This window comes from Parus major, chromosome 18 (genome assembly GCF_001522545.3).
Source record: "Parus major isolate Abel chromosome 18, Parus_major1.1, whole genome shotgun sequence".
NCBI lineage: Eukaryota > Metazoa > Chordata > Aves > Passeriformes > Paridae > Parus > Parus major.
Window position 1 is genome coordinate 3200573 of NC_031786.1, and position 14288 is coordinate 3214860.

Sequence of the window (14288 nt, forward strand, 5' to 3'; positions counted from 1 at the left end):
CTGTGAGCATTAGTGAGTTTATTGGGAGTTTATGTTTGTAAAGCACTTTGAGATTCTTGGATGAAAGGTGCTATTGAAATGCAAAATATTATGGTTATTAGACATTATTATACCATGCACTGTCTTTTATTACAAAAATTCAACTGTGGGTGACTCACAGATTGGCTGACAGCATTTCAAACTGCATTGCTGCTTACCCATTAATTTCTTTTATTTTGATGTGAGATCAAATAGGTATCCCAGAGCTATTATTCACCACTGGCATAAAAACACCTGACAGATGTGACTACTTCGAAAATGTCATGAGAGAAGTTAAGCCTCACTGAACAAGGACTTTCTTTCTCAGGTGCAACTCGGGCTAATAAAATCACCCGTAATTTCATTATTAGATGTTTTTCTCTCAAAGCTGGAAGAACCAATTACAAAAATGGGGTTTACCAGCTTAACATAAATCATAGCATTTCACCCTGCAACATGCCCTTAACTTCTGATTAAACAAACAACTAAACTTCTAAAATGTTTAGTCTTAAACCTGCATAAGCAGAGTCCCTTAACTCCAGCAGTCAGATAGTTACTAATCAAAACACTCATTAGTACCCACAACACATTTTATCATTATTATTTGGGTACAAAGTTGGCAAAAGCTGCAGCCACAGAACCCAATCCCAGCCACAGTTTACAAGAGAGATTTTTTTTTTTCCCCATCACATGCCTCATATCAAGGATTTAATTCTGGAGAAATTTAAACCTTGCAGGGTTAAGGTTTACCCAAACCACAGGCAGTGAAATTACTGGCACATACACGGAGCATTGCCTCAAAATGGAAATCCCAGACTATAAATTGGGATTCAATCTTCTGTAAACAAAGGCAGTGAATATATCCACTGTATTTAATGCTTGGTTAACATACAAGGGATCTGCATTTCCTGTGGAAATCCAGCTCACCTTTATTTCTAAGTTGGCATCTGGATACCCACAAGAGAAGCTTTGATGTCTGTGCATCTCCAGCCAATGAGCCCAAGAATTCCACAAGCTGTCAGCTAACCTGCCTGTGCTTCCATCATCTTCCCTGCCATGACATCAAAAAAGAAATTTTCCCCAACTATTTTAACTAAGTGTCAGTCAAATCAAGTAGTTCCAGGCTGGGATTGCTTTTAGCCACTTAAAATACACTTGTAAAATTTAATAAAGAGGGAGTCTGGAGTCAGAACCTCTGAGGGAGGCTAAAAAGAGTTTAATTTGTACTCCTGTCCAACAACACTAAGTTCTTCTGGTGACTCCTTACAACAGAGTGACTGGGGACTCAACTTCAGCTCTTCAAAACTTCTTTTCCCTGTTCTGAACTTGACTCCTCTCAGTTCAGAATAGAAAGGCCAGGACTCTCCCCTTCAGGCTGTGTTCCAATAAACCCTTCTTGGATACATCCCACCTCCTCAGCTTTTGTGCTGTGACTTCTCACTTGAAATCCCCCAAGTAAAAAGAGCACAGAAACTCAGAGGGAAAGGAATCTAGCAGGATAATTTCATGTCTCTGTTAAGAGACCATTAAAAAAAAATAAATCTAACTAGTCCCAAGAAGCCTAAAGAAAACTTTAGAAGAACCTGATTTCCCTCCTCCATTTCTTTATATCCATCTCCAAAGAGAGGTTCATTCTCACAAACAAGTGCCTTCCTTGGGATGCAGAAAACACGTGAAAAACCTGTCCTACAACTTTAAAGTTCTCTTTTTTCAATCTCTTTTTCCTTTAAGGATGGATAAAATGGAAGCTAGAGTTACAGGAAAAAAGTAATTGGCAGAAGTGTCATTTATTTTCCAAACCAATGTTTGATAAGATGAATTAATTCCATTTTCACTACAGGAACTTAGGAAAAAGGGGCAATGGTTTCTTAAAACCTGCTGGGGGTCTTTGGTCTGGGTTGCTGTTTGCTTTCTTTTTTAATTCAGCTCTGGCTCCTATGGATTAGTTTTTGTAACCTGGATAATTTTTAGCTAACAGCCACATACTAAAGCTACCTGGTTCCAGGATATATGTAAGACTTACACATGGATGTTATGATCAAAGTAGTAAAAAAATTAACTGAAGGGGTTTCAGTGAGATATTTTTAACAGAACCAACTTATTTTTTGACACTGCTGAATTGAAGATATTAGTTTCACTTACTCCTAAGCAAGAACATGCTTAGGAATAAATAAAAATATTCAATATACAGATGAAGGCTCTGTCAACTTCTTTTCCCTTAGCATTCCATATAAAACCAGCATATGGAAACAATTCAATCTGAAATATGCAAGTAAAATAATACTCAATTAATATTATAACAATACCTCAACCACTGCCCAGCAACATGCAGAGGAACTGCTGCTCTCTGCTTGCTGGAGTTTTTAGGAGAGGAATTCTGCTACAGCACTCTCCTAGCTCAGCACCCACCTCCAGAAGGTTCCAGCAGCCGATGGAGACAGGCACAGAGTAAAATAATATACAAATTAGGAGCCAATTACTCCCTCTTACAGCTCTGACTCACCATCTGAAGGTGCCTGGCTGCTCCTGCACACTAAAAATCAGGTGTCTCACCATCAAACAGAAGCACTTAATCGAGGCTCTCTCCTCCCAGCTGTAGCTTGGGTTTGGGTTTCATTCCTTCAGAAACATTTCTGCATTCATTTACATGAGTGTATGAAATTGTTTCAGTGTCAAGTTTCTCCAGTAAAAGGCAGGTTTTGCAGTGTGCCCCTAATACAGTTGACTCATCTAATCAAACCCAGGGGCACAGTTTTTTTCTGGGTAATAATTTGTTTATGGGCATCAGGACTAGGAGAATTTGGCCTTCAGGCTTCACTGGTATTTCATTTAGGTGCAGAAGTTAGATTTAATATAAATTCTCACTGTTCACTCTGACTTTGTATTTTCCAAAGGGCACAGAAGGCTATTTTATTAAGAGAAAATACAAATTTGTAACATGATATTTAAACAAAAAGCCCCACAAACCCTACTTTTCAAACTTTTATGTCACAGCACTGACAGGATAATTTATTTAATGTACATCTTACTCAAAGAAATATCTACATGGTTTTCAGTACAAAATGTTAAATAATTTAGCCTTCCTTTTTTAAAAACAACATAAATATTATAAAATGTTATGTTGCTCCCCACTAAGCAAACTCATCACTTGTAGAGTAAATAAAGGATAAAATCTACAGCAAAGTGTTCAGTTATTTAGAAACACAATGAACTCTGCAAGCAGCACATCTACCTTGAATAATTAACAGCTTCTGCTCCACTTGATGCTTCCTTTAAAACACTGTGAGAGGCTCAGATTCCCTTGTTTAATCTAACAGTAATGATTTTAATTTGAAAATACGCCCTTACAACAGTCAATAAGGGAGGTACATACATAAATAATTTTGAACTGGGAGTCTCACACAACTCCAGTTTGGATTCAGAAAAATTGACCTTTAACTCCTGCCAGAGCAGGTTAATGCCCTTTGTGCTCAAACAGCAATTACCTGTCAGATTTTTTATTTGAACCATACATACTTATGGATCCATTAACATATACACACAACTCCAGAGGTGGCTCCATTTTCTTAAACTTCAATTTTTTATAGAAGTGTCCTGACTATTTGAACAGCATCAGACAGCAGCACTTTCTGAAGGCTTCATAACAAATACTACAATGATTAAACTTAAATTCAAACATTCAGTGACTTTTAAATTACATGCTGTGATTGTCTAGGCAAATAGGCACATAAATTTTAACCATAAGAAAAATAACACTTTTTATGTTTTTCATATTTCTGAGACTGGACTACACAGTTGAAAACTAGGCAGCAAAAAGCTGGCAACAATAAAACTGTATTTAAGAGTTTTAATATTTGAAGTGTTAAATCACACTTCAATATTCCCAAAAGGGTGGATTACACACATTTTTTCCCTTCAGAAAATTAAGACCTCCATGATGTTTTTCATCCCAAAGTGCTTTACAAATCACCTTAAGACAATCTATGTTAAAACACAACCAGATCAAAGATATATTTTAAAAAATAATGTTGCCCTCTTTCCCTTGGCCAGACCCTCAGTGTCTGTAAAATGTCAGATGGCAACCAAAGCCAACAGACCTAAGAGAATTTACACCTGTTGCAAACGTAGCCCTTTCACATAACTTTACTGACATTGCATAAAATATAAGTCCAGGATGGCTTTTAATAGCTAGCAAGTAAACACAGAGTCATTTTCTTAGTAATATTATAAATTCACCCACTGGCATTGAGAAAATGACGCCCATAATTTAAACTCTATATATACACCAAGTTAGCAGGATGAAGTATACATTGTGATTACTGGGCAAAATGTTCCCAGGAGCAGATTTATGCCCCTAAATAAATCCTCCTTAACTATTTCCATGCAAGTTTACCCTCCTTGCTCTTCAGATTCTGTTTGGTTTTTTTTCCCTTAAACCAATTTCCCCAAAACACCCATGGTAAGTACATCTCAACACACAAATAATCACTTCACACTGATTTATCAGAAGAGGCCAAACTACTTTCACATGATTCTCTAAGTAAGTAGCTCCTGTGATACCAAAATGTTTCTTCAAGAAGACAGGTGGGGAGCCCCAGTTTCCAAATTAGCCTTGTAATTGTGAGTCAAATTTTTCAGAAATTAAAATACAATTCAAGTCCATTTTATTTTATCATAGTAGCTTTTAGAGGAGCATACCAAAAGCTTGCTCATTAGGAAAGACACATTTATCAACAGAATAATAAAAGCTTAAAAAAGGATGTCTATTTTTATTTAACAAATGACCAAAAATTATGTTACAATATTTCAGGTTCCTTTTAGGCTGTTTTTAAAAGCACTGCTGCTAATGCCAATACACTTTTATGTCTTAAAAGTTCTTTAACCTTTTCTTATAGACACCTTTTCTTAAGAATAATATTTTATAGATACATAATAAGCCTTAAAAAAATACCTGAGAGGTCTTGCCTGGGGATTGCCTGCTTCTACATATGGATGTAAATAATCCTTTATGTAGAGATCAGCAGCACTATTAGAATGGGTGCAAATGAGAATCCTGCTGGAATAAATGGATGCAAATAAAAAAGCAATGAAGAAACAGAAAACAAGTCAAAGCAGTAGAATACAAAAAAAAGGAAACAGTGGCCATCTTCCTGCACATTCCTCTTCATGGAACTACTCACTGACCTACTGCACTTCCCATGATTCAGCCCTCAGCTCAAACCCTTCACTTATCAAACAGTTTTTCAATAATCATTTTGCAATTATTAATCTAGACTTGATTTTAAAGACCAACTTTTGTTATCTACCATTCTGCAAAACTTCCCATGCTGAGAAAATCACAGCCACTCTACATAAATTCCATTTTAATTAGTTTTGTTCTAAATGGCAAATACAGGCCAAGATTATAAAATTACTTTATCATCCCAAACAATGATGGATGGCTTGGGTTTTTTTGGTTTCTAAGCTGGGTGGAAACTCTGTATTTCTATCTTTGACTTGAATTTCAGCAAAAAATCACATCCTCCCTGCTAGTGGGGTCCTGCTGTGTGTTCAGTGTCCCCTCTCACCTGGTGTCCTGCTGCTGGAGGATGTGCTTGACTGCCTGAGCCAGAGTGAAGGTTTTTCCTGTCCCATAGGGACCGATGATAAGAACAGGAGGCAGTTGTATGGAGAGTGGGGTGGTGATAGCCAGAACAGCCTCTTTCTGCTTCGCGTTCAGCCGAGGGTCCAACTGCTCATCCCATTGTCTGGGAAAAGGAGGCCACAGAGGTTACAAACAGGAGCCCTCACAACCCACTGTCAGGCAGAAATTAAATCAGGGATGATTTCAAAGGCGTTAAAGGAACTGAAGAGCCTTTACAGAGCTGCTGTATGGACTGTGTCACATGAAACAAATCAACAAATCTAGCAAAACAATCACATGCTTTAATCCTAAAAATTTGCTATTTGCAATAAATCACTTGGGGGGGTGGTTTTAACTTATTCTCAAGTTACATCATCCCACCTCACAAGAGTTAACCTGCAGAGCACACATTTCAGAAGAAGGACATACTGCACCATTCCCTGATAACAAAGGTAGGTAAACATATAATGATTTTTGTACTCTTATCATTCAAATAATAGTTTCATTAGTTATGTTTTTTCCCTGCAGCATTTACACTGTCAAGTTTAAAAGAAAGCAGTTACACAACCCCAGGGCTTGGTAGAAGTTATCTAGAATCAAATTTTAAAACTACTGGTTACCAATTAACTACAAACTTTTTTTTTTTTTTAAGATGATCAGGGCACATACCTCTAATGGGAAACCAGTCTAAAAAAAAAGGATTTTTGTTGTAAGCAGCCAGTGATGCCAGCATTGGGAGGAAGATGCTTTCAAAAAATTCCAGCAAGCATAAGAAGTTGAAGATTTCTAGACAGAGTTTTTAATATTCCCACTGACAGATTTAAAAGTAGACGTGCATAGTAAAAAACACCTGTCACTGCTGCACATATGGCCATACTTTAGTAATGTGATCTGCTTTGGTACAAGCACCACACTTCTTACAGACTGGGAAAGTTCCTGTTCAGAAGTAGTTAGCAACAGGGAGCAAGATCAAGAGGGAATTGACTGAATTTTAACTTTTAAGATGACTATGAACAACAAGCTGGCAAGAGACTAAGAAATACAGGAAAGGAACAGGGACATAAAACAGAAACAGAAGAAAAACAAGAAAGTTTGGAGTTAATTTGATTCTTAAGGAAGGACAAATCAAGCTACCAGATGGAACTGACTTAAACTGAACTATAATCATTGTCTTTTATTTATGTAACCAAAATATACAAAACATTATACCAACATATCGGCTACAACTGGTATGTACATGGAAGATAAAAGTTCTATCCTACTTGACTTGCCTCCTTTTTACTGAAATCACTGCTTACTTCCAAACTATTCTTAAACACTATTTCCTTGTAAGAATCACTCCAAACCTAATTAAGTCACTGAACAGATTGTCACTGACCTCTATTAGCTTTGCAGTAGCTCTAAACAGAACTTCTTCCTCTCAGTACTGTCAAAGCTCTGATGCACACAGTGATCATCCAACCCGAAACACTGATCCCACCCTTGTACTGGATCTGTTCTGACACTTCCAGAAACAAACTACAATTTTTTACAATGTTTTTTTGTGTGTTACAGTATCTCACCATCTCAGCTTTCTAACAGACTGTTTTCCTTTTAATGCCTGGGCTATCTCTGGATTTGTCCTGCACCACAATCACACTCCTAATTCTCACCTTCAAGGCCCCACACAACTCCTCCCAAGCTGCACAGACTATCAGTTCCACATTCCTCTCATTTCCCTGGTCTCCAAGCACAGAAAGCTCATGCCTCTTTTATCAAGAGCAAGAATACTGACCATATTCCTTGAGCCACACAGCCTCACATTCCTCCTCCCTAAGCTTCCTCTTCCAGACAAACTATTTTCACTGCATCATTTCTTTAGAAGTATTTATATAACACAGGGGTTTATAATTTCATAAAGGAAGCTGTGAGATATGTATAGAAAGAATCTCTGGGCTGCTTGCAAGAGGAAGGCTGGTTCTGTAAGAGTCACTGCCACACCTTCCATAACTCTCTGGGATATATCCAAAAACAATTATTAATGGATCAGCCCTTGCAAACAGGACTCTGCACACCTGGGACCTTGCACAAACCTCTTGGAACTGGCATTGACATTCCTATAAAGTACAATGTTTCCAGATGAGGATGGCAGCACAGAAATTAGCAGCAGGTTTGTTTTCTGCAGCCACAGAAGAACTGTGATGCCTCAAACCCCCAGGGAAGCCCCACTCAGTGGGTTCTGGCCCTGGGAGGATCATTGCTCTTCTTTTATTTAGCACAGTTTCACTCCCTCCTCTCAACGCCTCAGCACTAATGAGGAGCATGGCTTGTTTCCTGTTTGAGGACAGATTTCAGCCATCTGCTGTGAGAAATTCAGCGCTGCATTCCCCCCCAACCTTTGATTTTAAAGTGTTCATGTACCTGTTGGGACTCCAGGGTATGGTGGGAGTCATGCTGACATCTGGAAACAAAATGCTGTTGTCCTTAATCCTGTCCAAGGCATAATGCATTTCACAGAGGGGTAAGCGGTTCAACTGGAACTGAAGTTCAACCTGCACAACAAACCAGTGAAGAAACAGAGAGGTGAACAAGGATTTGTTTAGAAAATGCTCATTAGACTTTCCTGTACGTGATACATTTTTATCTTCCTGCACACCTCTGGCTCTCAGAAGGAAATAGCAAACAGCATTCAATCCAAATGTGACAAATCTGTTTATCTGTGATAAAACTAACTTGCTTTTTTTTGCTGTTGTTTTGAATCAAAGATAAATAAAGCATTTTCTCTAATTTGATTTTGTTGTTTGACTTTAAAGACTAGACTCCACTGTACTTTCAGAAAAAAAATAAAGGGAAAGCATTCTTGGAATTTTGGGGTTTTTTAATACAAAAAACACTCCTGGAAAATATTATTGTCCTAATACATTGTTTTTACAAATGTCAGCTTTCATCTGTTATTGTAAGAACAACCTGAAAAAAATGTCAGGCCAGAAATTTTACCAGATCAACAGATGACATAAATCAACAAAGGTAAACCCCAAACATTATTTCTAGTCAAATACATTGGAATGGCATAACTTTTCAGTTTTATTAGGACTCCCCAAAAGTTAATTTCTAACAATTAGCTGCTCACCAATACATTGTTCTTGTTCTCTCAATTACAGGTGTTTCAATGCTAGTAAATAAAAGATATTGCCAACACAAATTCTGGTACAAAGCCAGAAACATCACGCAGAGCATTTAACAATCCTGATTCAATTCAGAACAGAACAATGGATAGTGAAAGTAGCTGACACATAAACACACACTGAAAGGGTAAAGAGAAAAGTACATTCTAAATTTGAACAAGAGATAAAAGCAGCTCCTGGGGAAATTACTCATAAAAACAGTTCACTCAGATTATCATTTACACGTATTTAAATTTGCAGTAATTAATCTCTCCAGAAACAAATTAATCTGATCAGAGTATTATGCCGAAAACTCCACATTCACAACAAAACAGAAGCCTTTTGACAAAATTTGACACAGCTCTGCACTAATAAAAACCAGCAGAAAAACACCAAAAGCTGCTGAAAAACTTCAAGGGACTAACACACATTTTTAGGTTTATTTCCAAACCACTCCTGTCACTGTATATTTATATAAAAACTGTGCTACAAATCTAATAAGCATTTTTGATTAAATAGGAGTAAATAAGTTTCTTTCTGAGATTTACAGTGAGTGTGAACATGTTACCAACAGCAGCCACATTACTGCAACCTGTAATTATCACCTGTCGTAATCCTCCTGAGGGAAAAGCACCCCTCATTTACCTGGAAATATCAATTATTTAACAATTTCTATGGCCATCTGTACCGAGAGATTTCACAACCACCTGACAGAAGATGTTTCTTTCCTTTAGGAAAGGAGAGGAGAAGAGAACCAGAGCAAAGATGAGCTGAATGTGGTCCATCAGCACCATCCCAACTGAAGGTGCAGCTCCCCATGGCATCCCAGAGAAAAGCCATGGAGCTGGCAGTCATTCCAAATGTAACCCCATGCCCACAGCAACAATCTGGTCTGGTAATTTTCTCCTCTAGCTGGTTTAATGTTAGCCCATTCTTACTTAATTACACTTTATCTCATGGTAATTGGTGCTACCAACCAGAAAGTTCAACAAACACAAAGCAATACTAGAATATATTTTTACAATTCTCTTTTTTGACACTTTATATAAAACCTTAAGAAGTCCTTGACAGTTAAAAAGGAAGGACAAAAGGAAGGAAAAGTGATCACTTCTCTTTCAAAGCTATATAAACTTCTCTCAGGAACCTTCTCCTACAGAGGAGAATTCCTCATACAGAGGAAAAATTTATCCTTTTAGATTTAACTACTTGTTGTACCTGACATTCCTTTATCTGCCCACAAAGCCCCTTCCCACCACAGGGATCACTCTGGTGTACCAGTAATGTTTACTACCTGCAGATCATCTCCTTCAAAAGCCTTTGTAAATCAGCATTTTCTTTTTCCTACTCTTATTTCAGTATTACAGTGTTGGTATCATTATGTAGCATGTAAAATCAACACTAGCTTTACTGTAAATAAACAATGTTTGTTTGTATCCCTGCAGAGTGTAGCCATTAACTTTCCATCTCTGGCAGATATAGAGACATTAAATATTCATCTTGACTATCACATTTTACAGCAAGACATACAACCATAAGTCTGAAGACAAGGGCAGCAACAAATCTGACAGCGTTAAGCATGGAGATCACAAAGGTGTTTGGAACTGCTAAGAAAAATTTTTTTAAATAGGACACAAGAAAATTCAAGAATTCTTTTTCCACCTTGTGCAATTTGTGCCAACCTGTCCCTCAGCCCCATTCTGCACAGCAGGGTTGCACTCCTCAGGAGGGAGAGCACAGCTCATCCTGCCCTCGAGCTCCTCCCCAAGCTCTGTCCTACCCATCCCTCCCCAGCCACATCCTGCAGATGTTTGGGAAAGATTCACATGGCAATGGTCCCAAACTCGTGGTTTGATCTATCTGGGGAAAATATCTTTGCCCAGACAGACCCAAGGCTCACAAAAGACCACACAACCTAATGTGGGCAATTTAAATGCAGAAAAACTGTGATGCTCATCTGGGTGACACTTTAACAGCCCCTTCTGGGATTCCAAGCAAGGTGCCTGGCATTAAATACCTCCTATTATCTACCTGCATTCACTGCTTTCTTAACAGCTTGTGATTTGTTTTGCTTTTAATGCTACTTGGATGGAATCAAATAGTTCTATTTGTTGTTGCAGAGTACTGAATGAGGCCATCTGGGAAGGAGAGGCATGTAACCTGCTTTAATATACATTCCACAATCAGAAAACAGTGGGAAAGGAAGTTAATCCATTGCCAGGTTCACAAAGCAGGACACAGAGCAGAGGAACCACTCCAAAAATAAAAGAGTGGCAGCAGCCACGGTGCTTTAAAGTTCACTCCACCCCACCTTTATGAACGGTTTACCTGATAAAAGCAAAACAAGGAACCACCAAGTAACTGAGGCTAATTGCAAGAGAAAAAGGAATGAAACTACTCAACTTATCCAAAATCCACAGAAATCAAAGCAGTTTTATCAGTGTTTGAGAATCACATAGGGAATATCAACTCTACTGAAGAGAGCAGCAAAACCTCCAGCATCTTTAACAAGAACTGCAAATGTAAATTACAACCTCCTCAGCTCTAAAGTGAAGATTGCTTTCCAAAATTTCATTTAATACTTATTCATTAAAAAAATCCTCATAATTAAAATTCATTCAAATATAGGTAATGCTTGAAGAATCTGACCACCAATTCAGTGATAAACATATAAAGTACTAAATGATTTTACAAACAACTTTAGGACCCAATTTCTAATGCAGAATACATCTACTGCCTTGGGCCAAGATTTATAAGACACTCAAGGAAAAATGAGCCAGTTCCTGAAGCCTCAGCTCATTTTGCATTCCAGTCAAGTTTCAAATACAATCAATTAGTAAGTTTAATTATTGTTTTAAGAAAACAAACACAAAACCTAGAGCTCAGAACAACATAAGCCTTCCCACACCAATTATCCATGTTAAATTAAGACATTAGGATTCTTGCATATGTTTCCCCAAAACAAAATAAGTGGGATGAGATAAACCTTGGGTGAAAATGCATTCATTCCAGACAATTCCAGTGACTGTAATCTGAGGTTATTTCTGTTTGGTAAGCACATCAATTATGGAGGCAAAGCAAACACAAGGCCAAGAGCTCTGACAGCACAACCACCTCCACCCAGACCTACCTGCATTTCACAATCTGCCCGAAGATTCAGCTCCTCGCAGCACTCCCTGGATACCCTCAAGAAGATATAATCCTTTGTCTTCTCCTCAATAGCTGCTTCATAAACCTTCTCTTTGGTTCCTTGGGTCTGTGCTGACTTTTCTTTAGTGACAGGCAATAAATAAACAGCATTGACTTTGGTCATCACCAGCCGTCCAGCCAAAGTGTCTTCAGAAAGCGTCTCAGTGAGCTTAAAGCGGCCAAAAAGTTGTCCATTTTGGGCATATTTTGCACCTCCAGAAACACCAGTGAGCATGAAGCTTGCTACAATCTGCAATTGCACTTTTATGTTGAACCTGAGCAAGAAAACATCGAGTCAGTGCACAAAAATGCTCACAGATCCTGAAATTACAGGCGTTCAGAGTGAAGATTCACTTCATTAATTAAATTTTAAGTATGAACAAGTACAGTCAAACTGGCCCTTTGTAAATATGCAAACAGCAATTATCCACACTTCTTTTGACTGTAGCCTATAAAGTATATATTTTAAAGAATCAACATCTATGAAATTTTAAAAAAAGAAACCTCATAAGAGAGAAACAAATACTAGATACTAATAAAAGTTCAGAGTGTATGAATTACATGTCCTAAAGCAGCAAAAATATGTATCTAAATAGTCTGTATTCTTATGGTGGGTATGCAAGGGGAGACAAGCAGGGAAATAACAGAGCAAGATTCATATTTATCCCATCTGTCTCTTCCAGGCTGCACACCAAAGAGAGCAATCTCCATCTTAAAAATAGTCTTATACCTATAATTCAGAGGGATTGATTAAAATGCATTGAAACAAATCAGATTATAGGCATTAAAATGATGTAATTTTATTTGAAATGAGAGGATGGCATCACAGACTCAGCCCTATAAACCATCTATCCACAGAATTCCTATTAGCAGCAGCTTCCTCCTGTAATCAGAGATGTAACAAATTCATCCTTTGCAGTTATCATTTTCCAGAAGTCACATGCACAAAACATTAAAGTGACTTATTAGCACGCTTTATTGACCTCTCAACAATAAAAAGTAATCTCTTCCTAGTGTATTGGGGTTTTTAAAACACACTGCTTCAACCTGGTTTTAAAAATAACAAAGGGGGAAAAAAGTCTGACAACAGAGTAACAATATTCAGTTCTTTTCTCAACCACAGCTTTTTCCTAAATTTGCAACAAATTACAGAAAAAAAGTAAAACCCATTCATAAATGAAATAAAACCTCTTTGAAAAATACATTCTTTTCTTATAATACTTTTCATATTCAAACTGGTTTTATTTGTTCTATTCTTCTTATAATTTGTATTTTAACCTAATAAAGTGGCAATTGCTCATTTAAGCCCTGCAGTATCAATAATCATAAGTCACTAACAATAAAACCCAACATTTTAGCTTGGTAATTAAACATCTACCAAACCAATCAAATATATTTTTTCAGACCTGGCAAATCAAGAATCTTGCACAAAAACTGCAAGTTTGCCCCCATGTGGTAACAGCTGCTTTTTTACAGAACATGGGCATTGTCAGATCTGAATTTCCCAGTTCTCTAAAAGCAAGGGAAGTTTTCTTACCTAACAAGGATCTGCTTGGTTATCACTGACCACAAAGGTTACTGCACAAGCTCCAGTGAAAGCATTCACCCAATCCCTCCCTTTCCTCATCACACATCAATAAAAAACCCATAACAAAAACCCCATAAAAAACCCAAGCTTTCTTCTATTGAAGTGCTGCACTATTCCAAAGGAGCTATCAGCAAGTCAGCAACATCTGTAACAGTTCATATCTCCTTGTTAAAACACTATATAAAACATTTAACTGAGTAACAAGGGCTGGGAATTCTTACTGAGATACAATAATTTGCTACTGTGAATTTATTTTATTGAAACTTCCCTAAAGTTGATCCCTATGCTGCTGAATATGTATCAGCTGAAATTCAGATTTATAAAAACATGCTGCAAAACAATTTTATTGCATTTCTGAGACAAGGCAGAGGTTAGTGTTTTCATAAATGACTGAACTGCATCTGCTGTGTGAATCTCAAGTTTAGATTACCAAGCAATTTCCATTGAGCAAGCTGACACCTTCTGGCAAGCTACAAAACTACAAAATCCTCTCAGGATTTGATTTTTAAAAAATCAGAAGTTGCTTCTTTCATCCATTTCTTACCCTTGCTTTGCAGGGTTAGACAAAATAAGGTTTTCAGCAAGTTTAAAAAAAAAAAAAAAAAAAACCCTTTTTATTTCTTCCTAAGCCCTGCAGTGTTCATGAAGCAGCTACAAGAAAACCTGTTGTTCATATTTAAAACCACAGAATAATTATGAAGAATGACTTCATAAATCATTAATCATCCAG

At 37.4% G+C, this 14288-nt stretch overlaps 1 protein-coding gene across 7 annotated transcripts in view; it reads right to left on the reverse strand.

The window, feature by feature from the left end:
- HELZ (helicase with zinc finger) overlaps positions 1-14288 on the reverse strand; it is an 85564-nt gene that overhangs the window by 34664 nt on the left and 36612 nt on the right. For 5 of the 7 annotated variants that reach the window (XM_015645422.1, XM_015645426.1, XM_015645428.3 and 2 more), the window contains 4 exons: positions 11912-12245; positions 8042-8172; positions 5586-5765; positions 4970-5074 (listed from right to left, as the gene is read on the reverse strand). In XM_015645422.1, coding sequence (XP_015500908.1) covers positions 4970-5074; positions 5586-5765; positions 8042-8172; positions 11912-12245 — 750 coding nt within the window. The remainder of the gene's footprint in view (positions 1-4969; positions 5075-5585; positions 5766-8041; positions 8173-11911; positions 12246-14288) is intronic. The other 2 variants (XM_015645424.1, XM_015645425.1) reach the window with 1 other exon arrangement.